The sequence below is a fragment of the Leucopleurus acutus genome (genome assembly GCF_964270905.1).
Source record: "Leucopleurus acutus genome assembly, chromosome: 16".
Taxonomy (NCBI): domain Eukaryota; kingdom Metazoa; phylum Chordata; class Mammalia; order Artiodactyla; family Delphinidae; genus Leucopleurus; species Leucopleurus acutus.
The window spans coordinates 37617745-37644844 of NC_139158.1; the positions used below are offsets into that span (position 1 = coordinate 37617745).

The 27100-nt window shown below is 52.2% G+C and overlaps 1 protein-coding gene across 1 annotated transcript in view; it reads left to right on the forward strand.

The window, feature by feature from the left end:
• IFT140 (intraflagellar transport 140) overlaps positions 1-27100 on the forward strand; it is a gene marked incomplete at its 3' end in the record, with an annotated part of 69790 nt that overhangs the window by 12301 nt on the left and 30389 nt on the right. Inside the window, exons 5-19 of the mRNA XM_082856184.1 lie at positions 322-443; positions 575-717; positions 2262-2437; positions 3345-3436; positions 4026-4132; positions 4816-4961; positions 7944-8147; positions 8281-8353; positions 10257-10348; positions 15146-15273; positions 16833-16950; positions 19282-19412; positions 19811-19979; positions 21297-21428; positions 25130-25329. Of these exons, the coding sequence (XP_082712310.1) occupies positions 322-443; positions 575-717; positions 2262-2437; positions 3345-3436; positions 4026-4132; positions 4816-4961; positions 7944-8147; positions 8281-8353; positions 10257-10348; positions 15146-15273; positions 16833-16950; positions 19282-19412; positions 19811-19979; positions 21297-21428; positions 25130-25329 (2033 nt within the window). The remainder of the gene's footprint in view (positions 1-321; positions 444-574; positions 718-2261; positions 2438-3344; positions 3437-4025; positions 4133-4815; positions 4962-7943; positions 8148-8280; positions 8354-10256; positions 10349-15145; positions 15274-16832; positions 16951-19281; positions 19413-19810; positions 19980-21296; positions 21429-25129; positions 25330-27100) is intronic.

The window sequence follows — 27100 nt, forward strand, 5'->3', positions numbered from 1 at the left end:
GCTAGTTGTGAGGTATGGAGCGTCTCTGAACTATCTTTGCCACTTTTCCTTAAATCTGAATCTATCCCAAAATTAAAGATTTGTTTTAAAAACTGAACATATGACACTTGTTATCTCCAGGGAGTGAAGATGGGATGGGGCACAGAGAGGAGTTTCTGGTTCCTTCACTGAACACTAAAATTGTTTTGAGTTTTTCATGGTGCACATATAGTAGTAGTATAATTTTAAAAGAAAAAAAGGAGTAAGCCCATGCTCTGTTGCACAGTATCACCCTCACCCTCCACCAGTCACTTGCTAAGAATGTGACCTTGGGTTTTCCAGCTTGGTATCCTGCTCTTATGGAAGTTGGACCAAAGAGGTCGAGTACAAGGGGCACCGCTGCTGAAACACGAGTATGGAAAACACCTCACTCACTGCATCTTCCGGCTCCCCCCTCCCGGCGAGTAAGTAGAGCTTGGGTGGTGGCTGGCGGGGCCGGGGATGTGGCTCCTCCTGACACTGGAGGGGTCTCCTCTGTGGTTATACCACCTTCGTCCAGGGAGCAACAAGGAATCTCTGTCACATTTGCTCTTAGGGACCTCGTTCAGTTGGCGAAGGCAGCTGTGAGTGGTGATGAGAAAGCCCTGGACAAGTTTAACTGGAGGAAGTGTGGCTTTGGAAGTTTCCTGAAAATGGGACCTCAAGAGGGACTCTCATTCTTTGTCAGCTTGACCGATGGTAAGACACTCAGGTTGGGGTCTGGGGACACTGCAGTGTTTCGGAGTGTCTGGGAGATTATAAGCGAATGGATGGCGTTTCTGCATAAAATTGCAGGCTGTGCGCCATTCCCAGATGGATGCCTTAGCCGGCTTGTGCAGGTGTTTATCCAGGATCCAAAGGGTGGCTTCACCTTGACCTGATAGAAACAAATTGAGCTTTATTTGCGTTTGAAGGTTTTTCAGGAGGAAGCTGTCCAGGATGTGCAGCCCAAGATGAATCGATGCCAGGGGCACCCAGCGTGGTCTCCAAGCCAGCAGCGGGGCTCAGCTCTGGGGTGGGTGTGACCGGGGCACGCTGGACCAGCAGCCCTGGCAGGGCTGGGCCGTCTGTGCTGATTTAACACGGCTCCCCCGCGGTGTGCTAGGAGGCAGGCGGCGGCCAATAGATGCAGTGTGAGGTTCAGAGAGAGAGAGGGTCTCGTACACTCACGAGACATTCATGAGTGCCTTCTCCCATGGGAAAGGGGCCCTTCCTGGGGTGATGGGGTTCGAGGACGTGTGTGGCCAGGCAGCTTAACTGTGACAGGTGACAGCTGGGAGGGGCTGGGGCATTTGTCAGTTTAAAAGTAGAGAGACTTGGCATTTAAGGAGGGGAGTTGGAGGGACCCAATGTGGGCACTGTGGGGGCGGCGGGGGCCCTGAGGGAGGAAGGAGACGTGGTGACTGGAGGCCTGGCTCTGCAGGGGGTGTCAGTGCTGCCCCCGCCCAGCAGCCGTGCAACTGGGGCAGATGATCCCGTGTCTTTGTGCCTTAGCTTCCGAACATGTACAGTGGGGATCGGGATAGTACCTGCCTCCAGAGCCTCTGTACACGGCGCCCTCACACATCTGTGCTCAGTAAATACTAGTTACTGTTATGATTAGCCTCCAGACAACCTTGAACCTTTAAGCTTAATAAGAACTCAAGTTGTCCACTGGGAGTGAGATGGGAGGCGGCATGGAGGGTGAGGAGGCTCCCGAGAGCAGCAGAATGAACCCAATCCCGAGAACTCACAGGAGGTGCTGCCACCATGCTCAGAAGCCTGAAAGCAGAACCAGGAGACACCTCGGGGGCAAGAGGAGGGTATCCAAGCTGGGAGGGGCCCTGGGGCCGACGCGAGGGCCTGGGGAAGGCAAGAGGGTGCAGGCCAAACGCCAGCCAGCGATACCCGGTACCCAGGATGGAGGGTGCAGGCCGAGGCTCTGGGGAGGGTCATAGTTAAGGCCCCGGCAGACGGGTGATGGACGTGTACCTAGGGGACTGAGATGACCAGAGCATGGAGGCTGTGCATCAGGAGGGTGGTCAGTGTGAGCGCTGGACAGTGGTGGAGGGAGGATGGCAGACACAGGGGTCCTGGCTGGACTGACCCAGAGATGGCAGACGCGGGGGTCATGTGCCAGTGTTTTTAAAATAGCTTATTTGTAAATGGTTATGATGAAGATGTTTACGTTGAAAGTGTCCCTAAGTAGGTAGAATGGCTTCCAGGGAGTGTCCAGCCTCCATGGACACATCGCTTCCCCGCAGGGACTGTGCACTACGTGGACGAGAAGGGCAGGACGGCCCGGGTGGCGTCCACGGACAGCTCCATTCAGACGCTGTTCTACCTGGAGGAGAGAGAGGTGCTGGTGGCAGTCACCGAGAGCCTGCTGCTGTGTCTGTTCACGGTGATGCCCGAGGGCACAGCCGAGGAGGTGATGAAGGTGAGGAGGTGATGGGGGGGTGCCCCAGGGGGTCTCCAGCCTCTCTTGCCCACCTCATACACCCCTTCGTTTTGGTTGAGGAGTCTGTGTTTCAGGGCCACCACCAGAGCTTTAGCACCTTATTTATTGTGCACCATTGCGGTCACAGGTGGGGGAGACACCAGGGGATGGGGCCTCTCAGAGCCACGGGAGGTACGGGGCTGTGGTGGGGACGCCTGGCTATGTGCAGACCTTGAGGGTTGTCACCAGTGTTCCCTCTGTGACACTACCGCTGGCCCACACATATGCATTGCTTTATCCGAGGGGTGTGTGATAATCACAACTCTGGACACACTGCCATCCGCGTGGGTGCCTCGCCCCGGGCCGGGGCACTCACTCGCGGGAGGACGCCAGGAAGCCTGGGGCGTTGGTTGTTGGTCAGGCAGCGCGTGCAGCTCCCTGAGGACTGCATGCCACTCTCCTGCCACTTTGTTGGTTTACACCCAAGGATTCTATGGTTCTCAGAGTACTCCGAACCTTCCCTAAGATGCTCTGGTCGATGCAGAAAAGTCGGTGTTCAGGGGTCCTTTGTGCACCTCTGTCTACACAGCAGTTGAAATGTGGTCACTGAGTCCTGTGAACCTGGGTTCAAATCCCCCCTGAGCCCCTTGCTGGCAGGTTTTCTCTGAACACAGGCTGTGACAAGCTGCCTCACCCAACGCGGGGCACCCCTGTCATTAACTACGTAGTGTGCAGTGGTCGCTGCTTTGGCCTGAAAGGCTGGGGCTGCCCTTCCAAGTGTCCACAGCCACCCTCACTTCCTCCGCTTGGTGAGTCTGCGGGGAGTCACTGCCAGAGAGTCCAGTTGCTGAACAGGGACCTGGTCTCGACAAGGGCGACGTGCTCCTTTCGGGTTGTTGTTGTGCAGGTAAAGCTGAGTGGAAATATGGGTCGCCAGGCAAACGTCGCCCTGATCAACAGCAGCCTTCTTGTGACCGCCACTGGGGAGGCGGTCCTCAGGTGAGATCCCGACTCTGCAGAGAGCGCTGGGGTTGAAAATTCTGTCCCATACAGTCTCTTGAGTACACTTTGTGTTGGAGTGTAACATACATATAGAAAAATGCACAAATTATGATGAAGTGTTACTAATTGGGCACATCCACATAACCAGCCCTGAGATGGAAGAGCAGAACATATCAGAGACCCTAGGCATTCCGCCCGCCCCCGCAGGGGTCACACTGTCCTGACGTCTGCCTGCCTTTTTGATCCCCGGATAGATGGAATCCCATGTTGTGTTCTCTTGGGTCCGGCTGCTTTAGCTCATGTGACATTCAGGGGTTCTCCCTGGTTGGGTGCTTGGAGTTCCCTTGTTCTCATCGTGACCCGGTGTCACACAGGAACCCTCTTTTATTAACAACTGCTCCCTTTGTTATGAACAAGACGTAACATAGATAACGTAACAACGACATGCTTTTCTCCTCAGAGTCCAAAGGGCCATGTCTTTTTCCTGATTTTTAAAGTTTACTCTGCGAGTTGAACAAGACCCTCACAGCTGAGGGAAGCCCACTAACACAGTCCCCCCCGTGGGACTTTCCTCCTTGCCTTGTAGATTCTGGGATTTAGAACGAGGAGAGAATTACGTACTGAGTCCAGAGGAGAAGTTTGGTTTTGAAAAAGGAGAGAATATGAACTGTGTTTCTTACTGTAGAGTCAAAGGTGAGACTTCCCAGCGTCAGAGGGAGAGCCCACCTCAGGCTTTGCTCTGGGGTGTGCTGTCATGACATGGAACTCAGGGCTGTTCTAAGAACCATACCTCAGTTACAACTATGTCAGTCACTCGAGTACAGTCAGCCAAGAGCAAAAAAGAGGCAGGAAAGCTGTGTTGTCCCACATAGTGGTCAAGGAGTTTGGTCAGGAATGTGACCAGCCTGGCTGCGTGAATTGGTGTCTGTTCCTCCTGAAACCTCAAGAAAAAGTCAGTGTGAGAAGCATTAAATATATGTGTGTACATGGATGTGCGTATGTGCACACACATGCACACACAAATATGACAGAAAGAATAGGAAATGCACCAGAGCAGCACTTCCGTGCCCGCTGGGTGCTAAGTGCTGTGTGGCATTGGGAAAGCAGCCCTGAACACAGGCAAGCAGGCTCCTCTCTCATGGGAGAAACCAGAGAGCAAGCAGCACCACTGCCCCAATCCCCCATCCACACATGTACACACTGTGTCACTGCGAGTAGCGAACTCCTGCTAAGGAAGACACGGCCAGGTACGAGGCTGGGCAGTTCCTGGACGGAGGGCCGACAGGCTGGTATTTTAGAGAGGGTGGTCAGAGAAGTGAGCTTGCTGCTGTTTTTATCCCTTTTCAACTCAACGTGAACTTTCTTTTGATCTACAGGTCTTCTGGCAGCAGGTACCGATAAAGGGCGTGTAGCCATGTGGAGAAAAGTGCCAGGCCCCCAGAGCAGCCAAGGGGTGGAGGGCAAAGACAGGTGGACCCTTCAGATCCCCACTGAGCTTGAAGGAAACATCACACAGATAAAGGTATGCCTCGACGGGGCGCTGGGTGCACTCATTTTCTGCAGAAGTGGAGGCAATAATTGCTCTGAACCTATTTTTGTCAGTTATTCAAATTAAGATAAAAAATAACAACAGTAAAATATTTTTAAAGGCCTTTTGGGTTTCAGAACTACAGATAAGGGATTGTGGATCTGTAGTAATCTATATTTATCTTTTTAAATCTATCTACACGTCCATTTATCTCTATCATCTATTTGTCTTATTTAGTTATTTATTTGGCTGTGCCGCACGACTTGCAGAATCTTAGCTCCCCGACCAGGGATTGAATCTGCTCCCCAGCAGTGGAAATACCAAGTCCTAACCACTGGACCGCCAGGGAATTCCCGCCCCAGCTTCCTCTTAATGCTCCAAAACTCCACTGTTTTCTGGTCATCCTGAGGCTTGAACTTGCCCCTATTCTGTTTCAAACAAAGTCATTCTGTTGGGGAGCTTGCTGTTCTTGTGGACTGCCTTTCCCCTCAGGAAAAGATTTCTGAGTCACTGCTCCACAGCCTGGTAGTGGGGAGAGTAGCTGGCTTTCTGGGGTGACACCCTGCTTTAGGAGCTGGGAGCTGGACACAGGAGCCTCTGGTCCCGGATGGCCTCTCCCAGAGAGGAGCAAGCTGGGGCAAGGGCCTGGGGGCCCCATGTGGTCTGGCTCCCGCTCCAGATGCAGAGCCTCCCTCCGACCCACCTGGACCTGGCCTCTGTGCCGGAGCTGGGGGAGTGAGAGATGCTGGCAGCCGCCCCTCCCAGGAAAATGCCGGAGGAGAGGGAGCCCTGGTTTCTTGGCCAAACCTGCCTGCCGAGCTCACCTGCCACAGACTCTGCTCTTCTTACCAGACTTAGTAGACTTTCTTCAATAAGTCTTTCTTCATTTACTCTGTGCCCAATTCCCAGAGAAGTACATGGTTGTGTTTTCATAATTTTCACCAGTTATGCCTACTATGTCCTCGGGGCTCCTCACCTGCCTTTCTGGAACTTGCCTCTCAGATCTGCTCTGTGTGATTTTTTTTTTTTTTTTTTTTTTTAATTTTGGCTGCACCAAATGGCACGCAGGATCTTACTTAGTTCCCCGATCAGGGATCGAACCCACGCCCCTTACAGTGGAAGTGTGACATCTTAACCACTGGACCGCCAGGGAAGTCCCTGAATTTTTTAAGATAAAGTTTACTTAATCTATACTAATCAGGAAATGAAAACTTACATGGTAAACAGTTTAGGGATACCTTAGAGCAATTTTGGGAATTACTTTTAGATCCTCATGTCAGGTCATAAATAAACATAGTTTCTGGATGAATTAACGAGTTAAATATTTTTAAAAGTTAGGTCAGGGACTTCCCTGGCGGTCCAGTGGTTAAGACTTCGCCTTCCAGTGGAGGGGGTGTGGGTTCGATCCCTGGTCGGGGAGCTGAGATCCCACATGCCTTGCAGCCAAAAAACCAAAACATAAAACAGAAGCAATATTGTAACAAATTCAATAAAGACTTTAAAAATGGTCCACCTGTTGAAAATAAAATTTAAAAAATTAAAAGTTGGGTCAGAATAACTGGCTAAAAACACAGAATATAATCAGATCTGTAGAGAAAGTGTAACTTTCTTAGATTTTAAGTAATAAAAGAAGTTGCAAAAGCAGAGGGACAAGGTTGAGTCCATAAGAACATGTCACACCGGGCAATGTGAACAGGAAGGCTGGGATGAAAGGAAAACTGAGCTGGGTAAAAATTCACTTTAAAAGGTTAATCTCTAAAACACCAAATTTTCCCAATTTTCAATGCATAATTTTTTTCTTCATTTGAATACCAATCCCAGTTGATGTGTACATTGAAAGTATTTTTGTTTTGTTGTGGGAGAAGAAAGGTGCTGTTTTAAACTGATGGCTCATCTTACCTTTAGTGATATCTTAGAATAATGGACGTGAAAAATACTCACATTTATAAGAAAAATATTAAGAATGCCAATGGAGGGAATTCCCTGGCGGTCCAGTGGTTAGGACTCAGTGCTTTCACTGTGGGAGCCCGGGTTCGATCCCTGGTTGGGGAACTAAGCCTGCATGCTGCACTGTGCGGCCAAAAAGAAAAGAATGTAAATGGATAAGTGATGAAGGAGAGTGCAGATAATTTACCTAAGGGTGGTTAGTAGAATCCATGGAAAACGTGTAACCTCAGTGGTAATGAAAGAAATGCCCATTTTAAATAATAGTAAGAGCCACACTAACTTTCTTGAAAGACGTAAAAGAAAAATTGACTCAGTAGACCATGTTCCTCAAAGAGAAGCCTCAATCTTGTAATTACCTGTCCCATCCATCGCTCTTTCCAAATAAATCTACAAATTACATGTTTATCCAGTGAAAATAAGGAGGTTTTTTTTTTTCCTGAGGGAATTCAACACAATAATTCTAAACTCATTTGGTAGAGCAAATGGCCGAGAAAAAATTTTAAAAAGAATCAGACCATTTCTGTATCCTATACCAGAATATATCTGAAAGGTATAGCAATTAACATGGCATGCTTACTAGGAATGGATAAATATATCAGTGGAGTAAAGTTGGAAATCCAGAAATGGATTTGTATGGATTTGGAAGTTTAATATGAAATTATGAAAGTGGTACTTGACATCACTAGAGGAAGTCTGGATAGTTCACTAGAGTGTGTAAATTTGCTTTCCATTTATAAAACATAGACGCCCCTAAGTTCATGTCAGTAAAGTAAACTCTAGAAGATGCTCAACCAGTCAGGATAGACATGAGCGAGAACAACCACACAAGTTTACCCGCTGGATCTAAACTCTGAGTGTTGTTATTTTAAAGTTTTTCTACAAATTATACATTTTATACTTATAAATTTTTAAAATCATGTTTTTAAACAAGAAGAAGAAATAGTGCTTGGAAATTGTTTATGAATCCTCGTACTTATAACATTGCCCTGACTGCACCTCTCCTTTCTGTCTCTCAACGTGGGAATGAAGTGGGGCTCCAGGAAGAGCCTCCTGGCAGTGAACAGCATCAGCTCCGTGCTCATCCTCCGCGAGCAGGCCATGTCGTCCCACTTCCACCAGCAGGTGGCCGCGGTGCAGGTCTCCCCGAGCCTACTCAGCGTGTCCTTCCTGTCCACGGGGGTGACGCACAGCCTGCGCACAGACATGTACATCAGCGGAGTGTTCGCCACCAAGGTCACTGCCAGGGTGACCATGGGCTTGGGCGGGATCATCGATACAGACTGAAGACCTGGTCGGTTGTTAGGGTGATTCGGGACAACGAGGCCCAGACGGCCGGTTGCTTTTTAATTTCCGTGGTTCTTTGTAGGATGCTGTTGCCGTCTGGAATGGAAAACAGGTGGTGATCTTTGAGCCTTCTGGAGCCACATTACGAAGTGCAGGTAGGAGTCTTTTCAGCCCCACGAAGGGGACTCACATCTAATGGGGGTGGGTGCTGGTGCCTGTGAGGTGGGCAAAGGGCAGGCCCAGGGCCATGGGGAGACCCTTATGTCAGTTCTCGTGCCTGGGCCTGCGTTTCCAGAGCCGGTGCTGCCACTCTAGCCCTGTGCAACCAGGGCCTCCCCAGCCTCCCTACAGAAGCTAGTTGAGGTAGTTAAGTGCAGCCAGATCTGGGGCCAGCAGCCCTCCTGGGCTCCAGGACGATGAAACAGCTCAGAAATAAGTGGGCATGAGTGTGAAGAACCACAGTGCTTTCCGGGGAAAGGGATGCTACACACCTGACTTCTGAACTTCCCAGAGCACGCACAGCAGTGAGCCCGTGGGGTCTCGACCAAGGCCAACCTCTGTCTGAAAATTTCAGGGTGGATCTTCAGAGCTGTTCCACCTGTCCCATCCATCGCTCCGACTCTCTGTTTCACTTTATCTTCTGCTCTTTAGCACATGTCTGTATGAGTTACGGGGCTGCTGTAACAAGGACCACAAAACGAGTGGCTGTTTAGGAGTTATTCTCTCACAGTTCTTGAGGCCAGATGTCCAAAATTAGTTTCACTGGCCAAAATCAAGGTGTTGGCAGAGCCCCAGAGGCTCTAGGGAAGACTCTGCTCCTTGCTTCTTACAGCTTTTGGTGGCTGCCAGCAGTCCTTGGCTTGGGGTCACATCATTCCAGTCTCTGCCTCCACTGTCACATTGTTCCTGTCTAAAAATCTCCCTCCCTCTTACAGGGACACTTGTGATTTCATTTGGGGCCCATTTGCATAATCCAAGATAATCTCCCCATCTCAAGACCTTAACATCTTTGGCCATATAAGCTAATATTCATGGGTTTCAGGGATTAGGACCTGATCTCTTTGGGGACATCTTCCCACCAAGCACAGTGACCATCAGGACGTGCTCCTCGGCAAGATCTCCTTCTGCACAGTTCTTGTCTTCACCCATCCTGACCTAGGCCCTCCTACCTCACAGGGGGATTCGTCATTGCACTGTTCCCAGGGTGATGCCCCCACGTGCTTGTTTGAATACCTCACACCTCCCTGGGGATGTTTTTCCACAGGTTATCAACTCTCTCCCTCATATTATTCCCTCACTTTTTTTTCCTCCTCTAACACTTTGTTGCCTAAAGTTCTCTTGGAACACTTTTCCCACCCTGCCCTGTATCGTGCTGATAATTCACGTCTTCGCCTCTCTTCTACCATAGACCCCTTGAGGGGCAAGGGTGAACTTATCCTCCCAAGAGGATAGCACAACAGGTGCTGAGCTATTTTCTGTTTTGTGTGTGTCATCATCTTCCTAACTAGATAAGAACCTGTCTAGAGCCAGAGACTAGAGCTTGTGGTCTCCAAAGTTCCACATAAGATAAGCAGATGCTTGAACAATCATGCTGTCATAGATGCTGTGCTACTGGAAGCACCACTGCTAGATGGGATAAAAGAGGAGAGACCATCAGTGACTGGTGAGGGCAGGGTGCCCAGCACTGAGTCCCCACACCTGGCCATCACCGGCAGCTGTGGCCCTGGCAGGTCCCTGTGTCTCAGAGCCTCACCTTCCTCATCTGCAAGATAAAGAAAACGCACCTTTCACAAGGCTATTGTGGGTGCCAAGGAAAATTAGGGAACACACATGAGAACACTTCTTGACTATACCGCAGCTCCACCCCTTCTACCCGTCTCACCGTGGTTCCTTCTTTATATCCTTAGTTGTAGAAGATCTTTTCTGCTAGGTTTCAGTCTTTCTCATCAATAGTTGCCCTACAAAAAGTTCTAGTTTTAGTGTGAGAATGCTTCTTAAACTCTAAGGAGCTATGATGAGACTAGCTGCTGCTGTCCTGACCTTTATCTTTAATTTTAGGTACCTTCCTGTGTGAGTCTCCAGTGTTAGCCATGCACGAAGAAAACGTTTATACGGTGGAGCCAAACCGAGTCCAAGTTCGAACCTGGCAGGTAAATTGCTGCTCTAGAGTGAGTGGCCTGTGACGTTAAAGACAATTAGAGCAGAGTTTAAAATGCCATCTCTAAATCAAGCCAGAGCCTGCTTAATGACTTCACTCAACCACATCAGATTGCCCCCACTGGGTGCTTGGTTGTAAAAATGGATTGTCGGATAGCCCCTCCATCGACAGCTCTTGTGACTTCAGAAGTCAGGAGGTGAGGCAGTGGCCTTTTGCAGTGAAAAGGACTACATGACTGGACCTTGAGTGCATGGGGATGTGAAATGGGAGGAAATTTTGCTGTGTTTAATGCGCATCTTGAGGACTGAGGGGTCATCAGTTAAGGACATATCTTTAGGCAGACCTTTTTCCCTGCATGTGTCTGAGGGTGAGGCCAGGATGGGAGCAATGTGTGCCTCCAGGATTACAGGCCTTTAACACACCATTCTGTTCCCTCCGGGTGGTGTGCAGTAAGGAAACCCTGCCCACATCCCGTGCACACTTGCTGGACCCCCAGGGCTGACATGGTGTATTAGTTTCCTGAGCCTGCCATAACCAATGACCACAAACTTATGGCTTAAAACAATAGAAATTTATTTTCTTTGCAGTTCAGGAGGCCAGAAGTCCTAAATCTAGGTGTGGGCAAGATTGGCTCCTTCTGAGGCTCTGAGGGTGAATTTGTCCCATGCCCCTTCCAGCTTTTGGTGTTGCCGGCATTCCTTGCGTTCCTCAGCCTGTAGACAGATCACTCCAGTCTTTGCCTCCATCTTTACATGGCCTTCTCCCTGTGTCTTAGAAGGACACTTGTCCTTGGATTTAGGGTCCACCCTAATCCAGAGTTGTCTCCTTTTGAGATCCTTAATTATATCTGCAAAGACCCTTTTTCCAAGATACATCCAAATGGATGTATCTTTCAGGGGCTACCATTCAGCCCAGTACATGCAATAGTGTTCTGCATCATGGTTGAGGACATTTGTTATGGCACTGGTTTTAGCTCTCAGTATGACTGCTTTGTCCAGCTCTGAGTTCTTTCCTGGGGTCCAGCATTTGATTTCCCAGGGCTGCCATGTCCGTGTCCTTGTACCTCACAGCCTGCACGTCCACTCTTGCATTCAGCAATTCCTGAAAGAGCTTCCATGCAGTTCTACTTTCTAGCAGGAGGGTCAGACAGTAAAGGTGCACACTGAAGTGTGGAGGTGGGTGGGAAGTATTGCAGGGGGTGGCATTGGAATAGAGACCTGACAAGTCAGGGAAGCGCCCGCAGCCCCACTCGCCTCCTGGGGCAAAGTGCAGGTGGAAGGAGCTGGGGCCTGTTGAGATACCTGCCCTGCTTCAGGTCAAAAGGGAGGCAGAGAGGCTGGAGGGAAGGAGGGATGGGCCTTGCATACTGCTGATAGTTGTGTAGGGGCATCAGCTGTGGACATAAAGCTGAGGCAGGGAGGGGCCCTCCTAACAAAAGATGAGGGAGCAGCTGGGTTATCAGAGGAGTGACCTGCGGAGCTGGAGAGTGGAGGCATGCAAGGAAAGAAGGAAAGATCTTCAGGGAAGGGGCGAAAGGCATACTGGGAAAGAAGGATAGGCCTGCTGGAAAATGGGGGAATGGCATACTGGGAAAGAATGATAGGTCTGATGGGAAGGTGCAAAGAGCATGCTGGGAAGGGGCAAGAGGCATACTGGGAAAGGGGCAAAAGGCATAATGGGAGAGAATGAAAGATGTGCTGGGAAAGGGCAAAAGGCATGCTGGGAAAGAAGGATAGGCCTGCTGGAGAAGGGGGAAAGGCATACTGGGAAAGAATGATAGGCCTGATGGGAAGGAGCAAAAGGCATGATGGGAAAGGGGTGAAAAGCATACTGGGAAAGAATGATAGGCCTGTAGGGAGGGGTGAGATGCATACTGGGAAAGAAGAAAAGGCCTGCTGGGAAGGGGCAAAAGGCATACTGGGAAAGAATGATAGGCCTGCTGGGAAGAGGTGAAAGGCATACTGGGAAAGGGGTGAAAGGTTTGCTGGGGAAGGGGTGAAAAATCAGCTGGAGGGAACTTAGGAGCGTCTGACCACAGACAGTCTAGAGTTTAGACTTTTTAGTTGATTTTTAGGTTAAGGAATATGTGACCATGGTGATTAGTAAAGTAATGCCAGCCTGTGTAAGGAATCCATTAGCACCTCTCCTCTCGTTGGAAAGCTGGAGTGTGTCTCCAGACCTTTCTCCCTGCCCGTGCATCCATGACACACAAACTGCAGTTGTTGCTGGTTTGTGTGGTGATGGGACAGCCATTATGTACCTCATGGTTCTCGCAGAAGCTTCCTCCAGGCGGGAGCGCAGAGCCCCGCTGGTTCCCGTGCTTCCTGCCAGGCACTGCGAGGAGAGGCGGGAGCTGAGCAGGGGCTGGTGTCTGACAGACACCCGTGGAGGCAAAGCCTCGGGGGACCATGTGGAAGTTGGAAGGCAGGAGGTGTGGAGCCCGAGTAATACGGTGTGTTTTGGCTTGTTTTTTTCTTGGTTTTGTGTTTTCTTCCTAGAAGATCACTTCTGTGTGGGAAGGACTAGGGCAGCTGGTGAGCAGTGAAGGCAGATAGGAGAGGCCACAGGTGAGAGGTCGGGGGGGGGGGGGGGGCTTGGAGCACGACAATGGGCAGGGAGCCAGGCCAGAGTCAGCAGTTAGGGGCGTGGTGAGCAACTGGTGTAGGAGGGAGGAACTGAGGACATTCTAGTTGTCTAGTTTGCGGGTCTGTGCTAATTGTGGAGCCTTAAGGTGGAAAGTACAGAAGCAGAGCAGGGCTGGGGGGGAAGGGTGCAAGTGTGAGGTGCCTCGGACACCCTTCAGTGATGTCCCAGTGTTACCTGAAAACGAGGTTCGCCTCTCGGTGGATGTCAGCCAATAGATACAACCAAGCTAAGATCGGGAGAAGGAAGGATTTATTACTTGCAGCCAGGAAGGAGAACACGGGGGATCTTTCCCAAAACAGTGTCTCCTGAACAGCAAAATTGGGGAAGTTTTAAGCTAAGGGCACAAGCATATTCACAAAAGCATTTGAGCAGAGGAGAATTCAGGGTAGAATTGGGGCAAAGGTCAACAGAGTCCAGGCTGTGGATTGAAGTCGGTGGGAGCGTTACTTCCTGCAGAACTCAAAGGTGTATTATTATGTATATCCCTTGAGGAACCAGGACCTGCCCCAAGGCTGCTCCTCCCTTGTTTCTGCATTCCCTCCCTAAGATCATTAATTGCTGAGGCCTGTTCTAGGACCAGCACTGTGGCCAGGCTTAGATCACAAAATGGCTTAGGCTAAAATGGGTCCTCTTATGTCAAGAATACCAGTCCTGGTTTTCTTTCTCCAGGAACCCCCACCACCACCCCGCCCCAGCCTATATCCTTACACCAGAGCCAGCTGGAAACACTGCTCTGGAGGCAGGAGCCCAGGCCACGCTCTGAAGCTGGGGTTGGGAATTGGGACATATCATTGAGGCAGTGTGGAAGGAGAGGAGGTCAGGTTTGCACTGCATACAACGTGTCAGGAGCGGCAGAGGAGAGGTCGAGCAGAGGAGGCTGAGAGCCTCGCTCTGTCCTCACCAGTGAGCCTGTCCTCACCGTGAGCCATTGCCTGTGACTGTTGTTTGCTTGTTCCACAAACGTATACTAACCTCCCTACTGGGTGCATCAACATGAAGATCAGATTCCTCAGCTTGGAACTCACCCCCATGCTGTTTATCCCTCACTCTGAGTTTCCTGGACGGGTTATGCAGCTTCCTGGCCTGCTCCTCAAGTCTCTGTGCCTGGCACTAGGAGTCTACTAAGTTCTGTTGGAACGCCCCCCCATCCCCAGTCGTCCAGCCTGCTCCCCGCTACCCCTGCACTGGGACCAGGCCTCCACCTGCCGCCCACTCACTGTTGGGGTGCCCTGCTCCCAGCCCAGCACCATGCCACGCAGACACTTACTGGGCGCTGCTTGAATTGAGCCAGGAGCCTCTCTCAGCTCCAAGGACAAGGGTCGGTCCATGCACAAGACACACGAAAGCCTAAGCTCTGTGCAGGCCTGACTGTAGTCACTCTTTCCAAAATGCTCTTAAAGTAAGAGTGACACTTTAAAACCCTCCAGAGTCTTCCAACTTCACGTAGAACAAAATCTGGCTCTCCACCTTGGCCTGCACTGATTACCCACTTGGCCTCTGCTCACTGCCCACCTCGGGGGCCACCCCTTGGCCACCACATTCCTTCCTGCTGTGCTGGCTCCTCCTTGTCCTGGAAAGCCAGGCTCAGCTCTCCAATAGGTGGCTCCTTCTCCCCAGTCTCAGTTCAGGTTTGCCCCACAGACAAGACCTGTTTCTCAGGCATTTACTGACGTATGATGTACACACAGGAAAGCAAGCATGTTGTGTGTGCAGCTCAGTGAGTTTTCACAGATGGACGTATCCGTGACGCGACCACCATCCCTTCCACTCACGGCCTCCCCTGGATGTGACCACTTAGAGGACACTAGCCACACAGTCAGTTTCATTGGGGCTTTAACATAAGACCTTGCAGGCAGTACCTCCTGGACCAACCCAAGCAGGTGGAATTCAATGTCTCGCCACCTTGATAGTTTTGTTTTAGCATTCTGTCCATCACCTGTCTACACTTGCTCAGGTTGAGTTATGTGCGTACTTGCTTGTTGACCTGGCTGCTACCTGTCTCCCCCTCTGAACGTAAGCATCAGGGATCCCCCCGGGGCAGGGCCCCGTCCTCCCCTCCCCGTGTGGGGTGAGACTCCAGCAGAGGGCAGGGCCCTGTGAATAAAGCCTCCCTGAATTCCCTGTTCCCTCCTTTTTTCTTCAGGGGACTGTGAAACAACTCCTGCCATTTTCCGAAACAGAGGGGAACCCATGCTTCTTTGACATCTGTGGAAATTTCCTGGTTGTAGGGACAGACTTGGCTCACTTTAAAAGCTTTGATCTATCCCGAAGGTACAGTGTTTGTCCAAATAAAAGTATTATATTTTTAAAATTAGTCAGGAGGTAGTGTGGTGGGTAGAAAATGGAGAGGAGGAAGCAAACTACTTATGTTCTCATTTCAACATTAATGTGCAACTTACTTTTTTGAAATGTCTTATGTCTTGATTTAAATTCTTCATCTTTGCATGAAGGGTAAGGGACCAGCATCACTATGTGATGGACACATGACAGTGCATTTGTCAAAATCCATAGAACTTTACAGCTCAAAGTGAGCCTTAATGTCTGCAAATTTAAAAAATCAGTTCAGGGGATCCCAGGATGGAATGCAGACGAGGCAGGACTACCCACCATTCGTGAGTGTGTGGAACTGCCTCCCTGGGAACCAGGTGCCGCCTGGGTCACCCTGGCACCGAGTGGGACCGTGAGACTAAGGGCTAAGGGGCCGCACGCGGCATGTGCTCTGCAGACGAACTCAGTTCCCACGGGGCTCGGGGAGCAGTACCCACACTGCCATCCAGGCTGGACATGAGCAGCCGAGGGATGGGATGGGAGCCCGAGGGAGCCAGCTTCTCGCCTGGGTGGGAGGTTCCAGATCAGCAGGGGTGGAGGCTGGAGTGACCCCTGTGCTGGTGCATCCAAGGTGGAGATGTGAGTCTGAAGTAGAGTGCAGCTTCACGTAGACGCAGGTGGATGCGTATAAAGTTACCATGGCTACGAGGATACACACCAGTCAGTATACACACAGCCTTGCTCTGTCAGCCGTGGGGGCCTGAGGGCAATGACGCCCCAAGAGCAACGAGCACATCCCGTGCCCGGATCTGGGTCTCTAAGTCCTGCAGTAAAGGGAAGTGGTCTCCTCGGAGAAATGATGCTGGGACTGATACTGGGACTGAAGCAGGAAATACACCAAATGAGCCTGGAGACTCTGTCCCAGCCCAGAGGGGCCCAGGGAGACGAGACAATTAAATGTCAAGTGGGGCCTGGACAGGGGCCTAGGACAGACAGAGGACACTAGGAGAAAAGTAAGGAAATGTGAATAAAGCAAAAAAAATCATAATGAGATACCTCTACAAGCCAGCGTTGTTTCTAATGGCAACAAACTGAAACAGCTAAACAGGGAATTAATTAAATAAATTTTAGTTTGTCCACACAGCGGAAAAGCACACAGCTGTAATGAAGTATGGGCAGCAGAGACCCCGGCCAGCTGTGCTGTGGGGACGATGAAGCAGCCTTAATAAGCTGCTCCTGTGTGAGACAGGGACAAAATACGTGTTCGTGTTTGTTCACAGAAACAGAATTTTAAAACCTCACCCACCAAGTAGCAGATTGTTATGTTGTACAGCTGAAACTAAGATAACGTGTGTGTCAATTATACCTTGACAAAAAAAATGTAAAAATAAAAAATCACCCTATGTCTGAGCTCAGCCCATTTCCTGGGTCTCACATTACCGAAGTGAGAGCAGTTGGGCCCAAGCGGAGCTCAGTTCTCTGGGCCCAGGTTCCAGGCCGCAAGGAGAAGGGGCGCCTGCCATCCCACGGCGGTGCCACTGAGACCGCGTCCCTCCCCGCAGAGAGGCGAAGGTGCACTGCAGCTGCAAGAGCCTGGCAGGGCTGGTCCCGGGCGTTGGGGGCATGGCCTCCCTCAGGTGCAATGCCAGCGGCAGCAAGATCAGCATCCTCCTCAGCAAGGTGAGTCCGCTCGTGCGCACAGCTCCTCCCACCCCTCCAGCTGGCCCTTCTGTGCCCCACACCCCGCGCTCTTGACGTCCCCTCCTCCCTGGCCGGGCGGAGTGGTGGGGGAGCTTTCTGTCTGGCCTCTCCTCTTGCCTGGGGCCACCCTTCGCCTCCCCACCTTCCTTCACTCCCTGTTTCATCAGGAGCAGTGGTTTCTGCTTTGCAGAGACCCGTGACTCTTCCCTTTTCTGCCTCTTTCCATCACCCGACTAAATTCTCTGGGCACCAGGGGTGATGACTGTGGAAGGACCTTGGAGCCTCTTGCTTAGAGAAACACACGACGTGGGTGTGAAGGAGGCAGGTGGCTGGGTTGCCTGTTCTGGAGGAGCTACTGCCTTCCCACCTGGCAGTGTCTGTTCATGCTCTCCTCATGCATTCACTCACACGTTCATTTGCTCACTCATTCACTCACACATTCGCTCACTTATTTATTCACTCATTCTCTCACTCGTTCATTTAAGAGTGGATTGCTGGTTGCTCTCCATGTACCACACACTTTGCTGGCCACTGTAAACACAAACTGATCGGTTAAATCCGGGAATCGGCCCCTCCCCTCGGAGAAGCAGACTCGAGTAAATTTTTACATGGTGAGAGCTGAGAGGAGAGGTGAAGGGCTGGAGGTCAGTGGTAGGTGGAACAACTCTCAAGAGTTCCGGAGGCTTCCAGGGGAGGTGGAGGTTGAGCCCAGGTGTGGGCTCGCCAGGTGGGCAAGTGATGGGGGCACAGCCCCGCCAAGGCGTCAGAGTACGACCCCGTGGCAGAAGCATGGCTTCACCAAGGTCTCTGGTCACTGGCAGAGGGGGAGGCCCAGGCTGAGTGGTCAGTGGGCTATCACAAGGTGGAAGATCCCTTGGGGCCCATCACAGCCATACTTGGCTGTAGGGCAGGGAAGGACAGGGTCTGAGAGGAGCTGGGTGAGGAGCCTTTGGGGGACGGAGGGGGGTCCTGTCTGGTTGTTGAGTTAAGGGATTTGAAGGGCGGCCTGTGGGCAGTTAGACACAAGCCTGAGTCTCAGCCAGGAGGTCTGACTGGAGGTGGGGGTCCTACCAGCCGGAGGCCAGGGTGGACCTGGGGAGGCTGAGGGAGGGGAAGCAGCTGAGCTGATGGGGAGAGACAGGCAGGCACCGCACACCAGGCAGTCCTGGGTCACTCATTCCTTCAGTGGCCAGGACACTGCCTGGGTATCCACACACAGGCAGGAGACACCCACACAGGAGGTAGGCAGGGTATCGGGACGTGGTGCTGGGCAGTCCCGGGAAGGGCATTTTCCTTGGTGCTGGGTGTGGACGCTGGTGAGAAGTGTGGACTGCTGAGTGACCATTGTCTCCGGAGGCCTGATTCTAAAGAGCAGAGCGAGCTTGAGGGAGCTCAACGCTCAGACCAGGGTCAGGAATGCTCGCCCTGGTGAAAGAAAAAAATCAAAGAAAGAAAAGTTGAGCTAGGTTGAGGGGGCTTGCAGTGAAAGATAGCTCCCCTGCCCCACTGGCACTCCCCAGGGGAGGAGAGGCTGGGAGAAGCAGGAGGAGGAGGATGGGATGAAGCCCCTCTCCTTGCAGACGGGGCAGCGTGGGCGTGGTGTCTGGGGTGGAGACTGAGTCCTGGACCATCTTACCGTGTCCCAGACACTTCGTTGTTTGTCATTTTGCTTAGGGAATTGTGATGACTAGAAGCTTGCGTTTTTATTTAGTCAAACCTATCGATGATTTTTAATTTGTGATTTCTTCCATTGCTTTTAAGCTTACAGTATTTTCTTTTGTCTAAGATATCGGTAATTTTTCATTTTCTTGCCTTTCTTTTCTTAAGTAAGCACGTCCCTTTACCGTCCCGGTATCTGAGGGGATAAAGGTTTAACAGTCTACATGAGCTCTTGGCATTTTGCCCCAACAACCAAGCTGGTTCCCTTTTCTCAGCTTTTCTGAAGCTTCTCTATGGTGTTTACTTCATTTTTACTCACTTGCGTGAGAATTCGTTTATCAGAACCTCGGTCCCTCCTTGTGCCCATGGTTAATCCACCTCAGGTAAGATGACATCACACTCACGTCTGTATTAAGAACAGCTAGACAGCCATAGTCGACCTGCACAGTCTGAGAATTTGTCTTCAGTTTTCTGAAATTAGAAAGTAGTAAATCCATAGCCATTTCAGCAGGATGAACGTAAGCTGATGTTCGAATTACGAATGCTGGAGGCCCGCTCATGGGAGCGGCTGGGTGGATGACCCGGGCATCTCTTCCAGGCGTGTGGCTCTCAGTGGGCGGGTACCCTGAGCTCCAGCTCTCTCTTCCCCAGGCTGACAACAGCCCCGATTCCAGAATCTGCTTCTACGATGTGGAAATGGACACAGTGACCATCCTCGACTTCAAGAGGGGACAGATAGATCAGAGAGAGACGTTGTCCTTTAATGGACAGGAGACTAAGAAGTAAGATTGTGGTTTGGGAGGATTTTCTTGAAAAAAATGTTGAAAACGATGTTCAGTTACTTGTTGGCTTCGAGGCACGTTGTCGCTAAGTTTACTTCACCCTTGGAAGAGCTCAGAGATCACGAGTGGTGGAAACCAGAGGTGAAATAGAAACAAACTCCCCTGGTCAGTCGGGGTGGACTTGAGTCTCTAATCTGTTTTCCAGGTTCTAAGGTTCTGGAGTCATGGGGTCGGAACTCGAGCTTCTGAAAGGGCTGCAACTCGAGTGTCCACAAGGGCAGCCTGAGTCTTGGGGCACAGAGGGCCCATCAGCATCTCTGTTGGCATGGAGAGTGTTTCTGAAAACACAGTGGGGCATTGATGTACCACGTGTGTGAGGGTCTGTCTCTCTCTTTCAGAAGCCAGGCCCTTGCAGATGAGAGGCTGACGAATCTCGTGCCTGTGAGCCACTTCTGGGATCAGAGTGAGCCCAGGCTGTTTGTGTGTGAAGCCTTGCAGGAAGTGCCGGGCGCCCCGCTGCAGCCAACGGACAGGAAGGCCCTGGGCGAGGCCAGCACAGGCCCCACGGTACCACATGCTGTCGCCTTTGTGTTTAGATTGGTGGGGACGTGGCAGGCTCTGTCTTCCCAACATGGTCCACAGGGAAGTTCTGGGGAATGGATTCAGGAGAGCAAGCGCTCACCCCCAGGATGCCGGGGGACACCTATCCCCTCTGGGTTGACACTGAGGGCTGGCCCACCCTCTGTCACGTGCCATTTTCTCTCGGCAGCTCAGAGCTCTTTATCAAAACAGTTAACGTGAACTTACCCCTTGATGTCAGCTCATCCTGTGGGGTCCAGTTACTGAGGCCGACTCCTCAGTCATCCCCCGAACAATTGGCCCCCTCGCCCCTGTCTCCACCCCAACCCCCGGCTTTGCAGGGCGTCCCTCCCCAAAACTGGTGACTCTCGGGCCCAGGACTCCAACACTTTCCAAGTCTTGGGTCCTGCAGGACACCCAGTGATCCCTGAGAAAGCCCGGGGGCTGCATGCGCCTCTCTGTGACCCAGAGGGATCTTTCGTAGGGTCCTCAGTAGGTCAGCAAAGGCCCGCTGGCCCTAGAGCTTCAGGTGACTTGTGTCCCTGCCAAAGGGACTTCCTTCCAGGATGTGAGAGGCTGGATCCCCTGAGGCTACCAGCAGCGGGTTTCCACACCCTGATGTTTTCAGAAGCAAATCGGTCTCTGGGTCTGAAACATGAGTGGCGAGAGGGGCCCTGTTGGCATCTGTGTCACTGGAGTGGAGACTCGAAGATGAGAGAGAGGATCTAGTGACGAGCAAGTTGGGGGCACCTGCTCCCACTTGGAGGGTGGGGGCATGGCCGGTGAAGGGCTCCTGGTCTTGGGTGAAGTTGGTGAGGAGACGCAGGCACTCACACAGCAGGGCAGCCACCAGCCCCTCGGCCTCCGCGTCTCCTGGGCAGAAGGGTCTGCGGCCGAGTCCTGCAGGACAGGGTCCCGCCGAGCATCGGCCTCTCCACTGTCCCTGCCTGAGAGCAGAGCAGAGTCTCCATGTCAAAGTCAAGAAACTGAAGGGGCTACTCTTGAAGCTCCTGAGCTTCACTCACCAGCGCGGGTGGAAGGGTTAGTTTTCACCACAAGGTCAGCGAGATGGGTCTAGTGGCTCCCAGGCCGGACGAGGTGTGTCCTCCAGGAGGGGCGTCAGAGAATAGTGGAGCCTGGTGTCGTTGCTGTGTGCCCCGAGGAGGAAGGGGGTTATCTGTGTGCCTATGTGTTGGCCCCTCTACTTTCTTTGTGTTTTATGTAAATATCCCAGCAGTGAAAATGGGATTGGGCGAGATTCAGGAAAGTTATTGCCAAACTAAGACAGAACGTCTCCCTCTGCAGGCAGACGTGCTGGTCCTGTCTTTCTTCGTCTCTGAAGAGCACGGCTTCCTGTTGCAGGACAGCTTCCTCCGGCCTCCCGTCTTCCAGGCGCTCCTGGGAATCCAAGTGCCCCATTATTACTTCATGAGAAAGGTGGGAGCCTCTATGTGTGCGGCCGTGTCTCAGGCCCTCCTCCCCACCGGGGCTCTTCCGTTAAACAAGCAAACCGTGTGCCCTGATTTGTCGCCTGAGATTCCCGCAGATCCGAGGTTTCTGTGTGGGGAAAGGCAGGCAGGCAGCAGTGCTGCTGAGGGTTGTCCCTTCCGGCGTCCCCCAAAGGCACCGTACTCTTCCACTTTCCTGTCTTCTTTTTAAAAATTCTAGCTGTTTTTTTAAAAGTACGTATTCCTATATTCACTGTAGGAAATTCAGAAGCTTCAAATAAAGAAATAAAGACCAAGGATGCTGCAAATCTCCGTGGTCGCAGCCCCCAGAGATGGTTGCTAGGAAAGGCTGGCGGGCAGCCTTTCAGGAGAGGTCTTGTCCTTTGCCCACGTGTGTGTGCGTTACATACACTGGTTGTTTTTATTTTTTTTATTTTTATTTATTTTTTTGATGTGGACCGTTTTTAAAGTCTTCACTGAATTTGTTACACTGTTGCTTCTGTTTTATGTTTTGGTGTTTTGGCCCTGAGGCATGTGGGATCTTAGCTCTCCCACCAGGGATCGAACCCGCACCCCCGCATTGGAAGGCGAAGTCCCAAACACTGGACCACCAGGGAAGTCCCACGGGTGTGTTTTTAAATTTTTGATCAAACAGGGTTGTTTACAGCACACACCACCCACCCCCTCCCCCACCGCCAACAAGGGTATTTTGGATGAGTTATTTGCCTTCCCTGGAACCTGGTCTCCACGTCCCCACGGTCCCTCCTAGACCTGAAATCAGCCATCCTCTGCCCTGAGATGCCGTGCTGATCACGGGGGTGGGTGCATCTGGGGGGTAGGGGTGGCGGAATGTCCAGACGAGTTGAAACACTGGCTGAGCCACCTGTTCTCAGCCGGGCGCCAACACCGCCTGCACAGAGGAGGCGCGGCTGCGCTGGGACCTGAAGGCTGCAGCCTGTCGTTCGTGCCTTCCGTTCTGCAGGACTGTGAATGTGCTGGCCGCTGCTGCTCCTATTCTCGTAAAATCTGCAGACTCCTCCCCGTCGTCAGCTCTTTGGGCTCCCCTGCCGCGTCTTTCTTTACTGTTGTGTCAGAAGAAGGACTGAAGTATGTAGACTTTTACTTGGATATTTTTTGGCTCTTAGCATAGGGTGATTTAAAATCAACCCTAAACATGAACTCTGTATTTTTTGCCGTTAGCAAGTGTTCTTTTTTTAGCCAGGGGTAAGGGCAGACCCCAGAGGACCCCCAGAGATGGTGGACATGCCATCTGAGCTTGGCTATCTCTGCCAGCTCCAGAGCTGAGGCCCCTTGCCTGTGTGAACGGCTGTCTGCTCAGAAGCCAGGACGCAGGTCTCCCCGGGCCCCTCCCAGGGTTATTACTGACCTGAAGAGGTTTGGCAGGAAGGCCCAGGGTGGGCTCTCTGCTCTTTGTTCTGTGACTGTCATGGGCGAGCCGTGTGGGTCTGTGGGTCTCAGGCTGTGCTGAAGCCCTCGTGCAACGTGCCCCCCTGAGACCACAGGCCAGGGTTGCCCCTGGGAACAGTATCCCCAGCCATCGAGGTCGGCAGCGAATAGTCTTTTCTGCACTTTGACTTGTGATCCGTTGCAGTGAACTTTGTGAGGCTGTGTGGTTTCGATTCCAGGACCCCCTGCGCTCCGTCCATGCAGGTTTTCTGAGTTTCCTCTTTTGAATAGACCAGTGCCTCCAGACCAGCATTTTTCTGAATTTCATTCTTATTTAGTGCTTTTATACGTTTTCATTTCTCTTTGATTTGAGACTCAAAACGTAGAGACAGCCTTTGAGCTCCTTCTCTTGGGCGTCTCCCTCGTCTTCACGCCTGGGCTTGTTTCCCTCAGTCTGAGCACCATCCTCCCCTCCGCCAGCCCCTCAGCTCTCTTCCCCCCGAGCATCCACTTGGAGCTGTTGGCCCAGCAGAGGCCTGCGTGATGCTCCTCCCTGTTACCTGAGCTTTGCAGTTGCCCCAAGATGTGGTTTTCTTTGTTTTAAGCGACAGCTGTCTGTGTGCTGACACCTCCCACCTCACATGCTCCAGCTTTGTCAGGGGCCTGGCAGGACATCAGCTCCTCGTTGGGGCAGCACGAACAGTCTTGTCTCCTAATGCTTGCGGTGAGGAAGTATTTCACTTACCTGTGTTTGCAACACAGGAAGTCTTATTCATTTGATCTCTCAGTGCGGGAGAGGAGGGGCCTACGCAGCCTATTTCCCTGAAGCGCCTGGCGTCCCGAGGTTCCTGTCGGCACACTCAAGGGTGTGGTGTCAGTCGAACAGCCCTGGGCCCCCAGCTCCCACATGTGTCCAGGGCAGGCGGCTCATCCCCTCGAGAGCAGAACCCAAGGTGAATGCAGGCAGGGGGCACCGTGAGCTGTGACCGTGGGTGCACTTGTTTCTGTGAGAATTCCTGCGTGTGCTCGCGGGGAGCAGGGCTCTAATGAGGACGGGGCATCAGACCCACAGCAAGGCTGACGGAGGTCAGGCTGCTGTCTCGTGATTTGTGACACCACAGCAGACAGCAAGTACCACCCCCCATGGTTTTTGTGTCCACGTTTTCTGAAGGTTTCCCACTCAGTGCAAAATCAGCCCAAACTTGAGGACTCAGCTTCCCGCCGGATATGACCCCGCCACTCGGCCACAAACCCTGACCAGGGCTGCTCTTGGCCTCTGCTTATGCTCTGCTCTGTGCCTGGAGGGTCTCTCCGTCCACACCTGGGTCTGATAAATCCTACCAGGGTTTCAAGGCCCAGATCGAGTGCCCCCAAAGTTGGGGGCTACAGTTGAACTTCAGAAGGATCCGTGACACAGGAGCTTCTGGGAACTGAGTCAGAGGCAGGTGGTGAAGGAGTCAGAGTCACAGCAGATACGAAACTGCCAGGGTAGGGGAGTGGGGTCCAAGGAGATGGATCATGAACTCTCTACACGGGGGAGCCTGTGTAATCAGACGAATGGACGCTGCAGAGAGAGAGAAAGCCAGGTGGGAGACCAAGGGGTGTGTGTGCGGATCCAGCCCAGGGGTGAGTGGAGGGCATGGAACCCCGTCTAGCTGGGAGGAGGGAAGTGGACTTGAGAAGGATTTGTGGCTGGAGCTGGTGCAGAAGGCATGGTCCAGACAGTGCACTAAACTGTGCTTGTGCTGGGACCACAGGATTTCCTTCCTCTGCCTGCATTGGGGGTGTGGCAGGGGTGGGGGGTGGGCTGCACTAGGTGAAGGTTTTGAGAAGCACCAGCAGAGGGCTCACCACCACTAATCCAGGTTACATTTTGGAAACTTCTACCTGCAGTGATGCTGGCGTCGATTTTAATACCCTCTGCACATGTACACAGGTCTGACTTGATAGTAAAAGCTCTTTCTAGGAATTTTACAAATGGCCCTGGGAGGTAGGGATTTTCATGCCTGTTCACGGCTGTTGAGCAGCTGATGTTAGTGCCTTAGCGGCTGGCAGGTCCCTGTGCGTTGACAGCCTGCGTCACCCGCTGTCTGAAGCCAGAGCCCCAAGTTCTGGTAACTTCAGGGGGCCTGCGGACGTGCGTTGTGTTTGCCGAGAGCATTGCTGAATATGGGGTCTGTGTGCAGAGGGTCCCCGCAGCTGACGAGTACCCCCAGGGAGAGGCCCGGGGTGGGCCCTGGCTTTACAGGGATCCACAAATAAACAGTGCCCTTTGTCGTTCAGCCGGGAGAAGTGGACCTCGAGGACCAGGTGGACTCCGGGTCCCAGCGCATCCCCCAGACGGTGGGCAGGAGGCCCCTGCGGGACTTCGTGGGGCTAGAAGACTGTGACAAGCCCACGCAGGACGCCATGCTCAACTTCACCTTCTTCCTGGCTGTCGGGGACATGGACGAAGCCTTCCGGTCCATCAAGCTCATCAAAAGGTGAGGGTTCTGCTCGCGAGGTATGCCGCACCCAACTCCCTGTGACCCTCCTTCGGGTCTCTTCCCTCCCCACGAGTCTCATCGTCGCTGACTCTTCTTGGTGTTCCTGGTGTCTCATGGGTTTTCACTCAAGGGGATGCTGGTGCTGGTGGAAACCCTGTTGTATATGGGCACCTGGCTGGCCTCGCAATGCTCGGTGTCTCGTGGGCTGTGATTTAGTTGTTTTGATTTACTTTACAGTGGACACTTCCTAGTTGAAAGTTCTGCAGTTGCTAAATATTTATAACATCTGTCTGTCCAGGAATAATTGCACTAAACAGAAAAGTTTTTTTTGTTTTTGTTTTTGGCTGCGTTGGGTCTTCGTTGCTGCGCACAGGCTTTCTCTAGTTGCGGTGAACGGGGGCTACTTTTCCTTGCGGTGCGTAGGCTTCTCATTGCAGTGGCTTCTCTTGTTGCGGAGCATGGGCTCTAGGCACCCGAGCTTCAGTAGTTGTGGCACACAGACTCAGGAGTTGTGGCTCGCAGGCTCTAGAGTGCAGGCTTGGTAGTTGTGGCACACAGGGCTTAGTTGCTCTGCGGAATGTGGGATCTTCCCGGACCAGGGCTTGAACCCGTGTCCCCTGCATTGGCAGGCAGATTCTTAACCGCTGTGCCACGAGGGAAGCCCTAAACAGTAAAGGTTTTGATAGTAAACTCTCAAAACGGCAGGCAAAATGCAATTAAAATTGCTCTAAGTTGTCAATCAAGGGCTACCTATAAGCAGCTTCCTCTCTGTGCCTGTGAGAATTCAGAGCTTCTCAGGAGCATTTGACAGATTTTAATTGCCAAAGAGTAGAAAAACTATTGAAGGGTGAAATTCAAGTGGGAAGAGGAGGACGGGAGATAGGGCACTCCAGCAACCCTCGTCTGCAGTGATGGGTCTGTAACCCAGAAGCAGCCTGAGACCTGGTCTTGGTCCACAGCAGAGGGGCTTTTCCCTGCTGCAGGTGGGCAAGAGGCTTTTGATCAGGGAAGTGAAGAGTGGCTGGAGGCACTATCCGTTTCATAGGAACTCTATCACAGACCATAGGTAAGCACATGGCCCATGCAGTATACGTAGTCGTGTATGTAACACTGCTAAGACTGTACAGCTTGAGGTGCCCAGGGGAGGAAGGGCAGCCCTTTGGGTCCCCTAATGTGCCGACTGTACCTCTGCCCTGAGCTGCGCTTCTATCCGTGGTCAGCCCAGACGTGCTTTAAGTCATTCTCTGTTGCTTTATGTTTTTTTAAAGCAACAACCGGATCTACCTCTTGCTCTGACTAAAGACAAATTTCTGGGGCAGCGTGGCCTTCGAATTCCAGACTGGTCACCACACATCGTCTGGGTAGCAAAGCTAAATGTTTCTTAAAGGGTTGGCCTAGCGTGGGGGCAGCAGCCAGACAGTGACCACCCCCACACCACGACCACGGACTTTGCACAGTGCCCACCACTGTCCCTCGTTTCCTGGGCTGGAAGATGCGCTTCGTGGCACGGGAACAAGCAGCTGCGCGCTCTCGGGGGACTGTCCTTGCGGGTGTGGCCGGGCAACCCAGCCCGGTCCCAGGGGACGTGGGCTGGTTTTGAGCCCCTGAGGCAGCTCTTAGGTGCTTGTGTTCAGCCTGGGGCTTAGTCCCTGCTACGGAGTCAGGTCCAGGGCTGCTGGCACCAGGCTGGTGCTGGGAAGGTCTTCTGTAGCCCACCAAGTTTGGCTGGATGCACTGAAGACTTTTCTAGGGAAAAAAGTGAATCAAT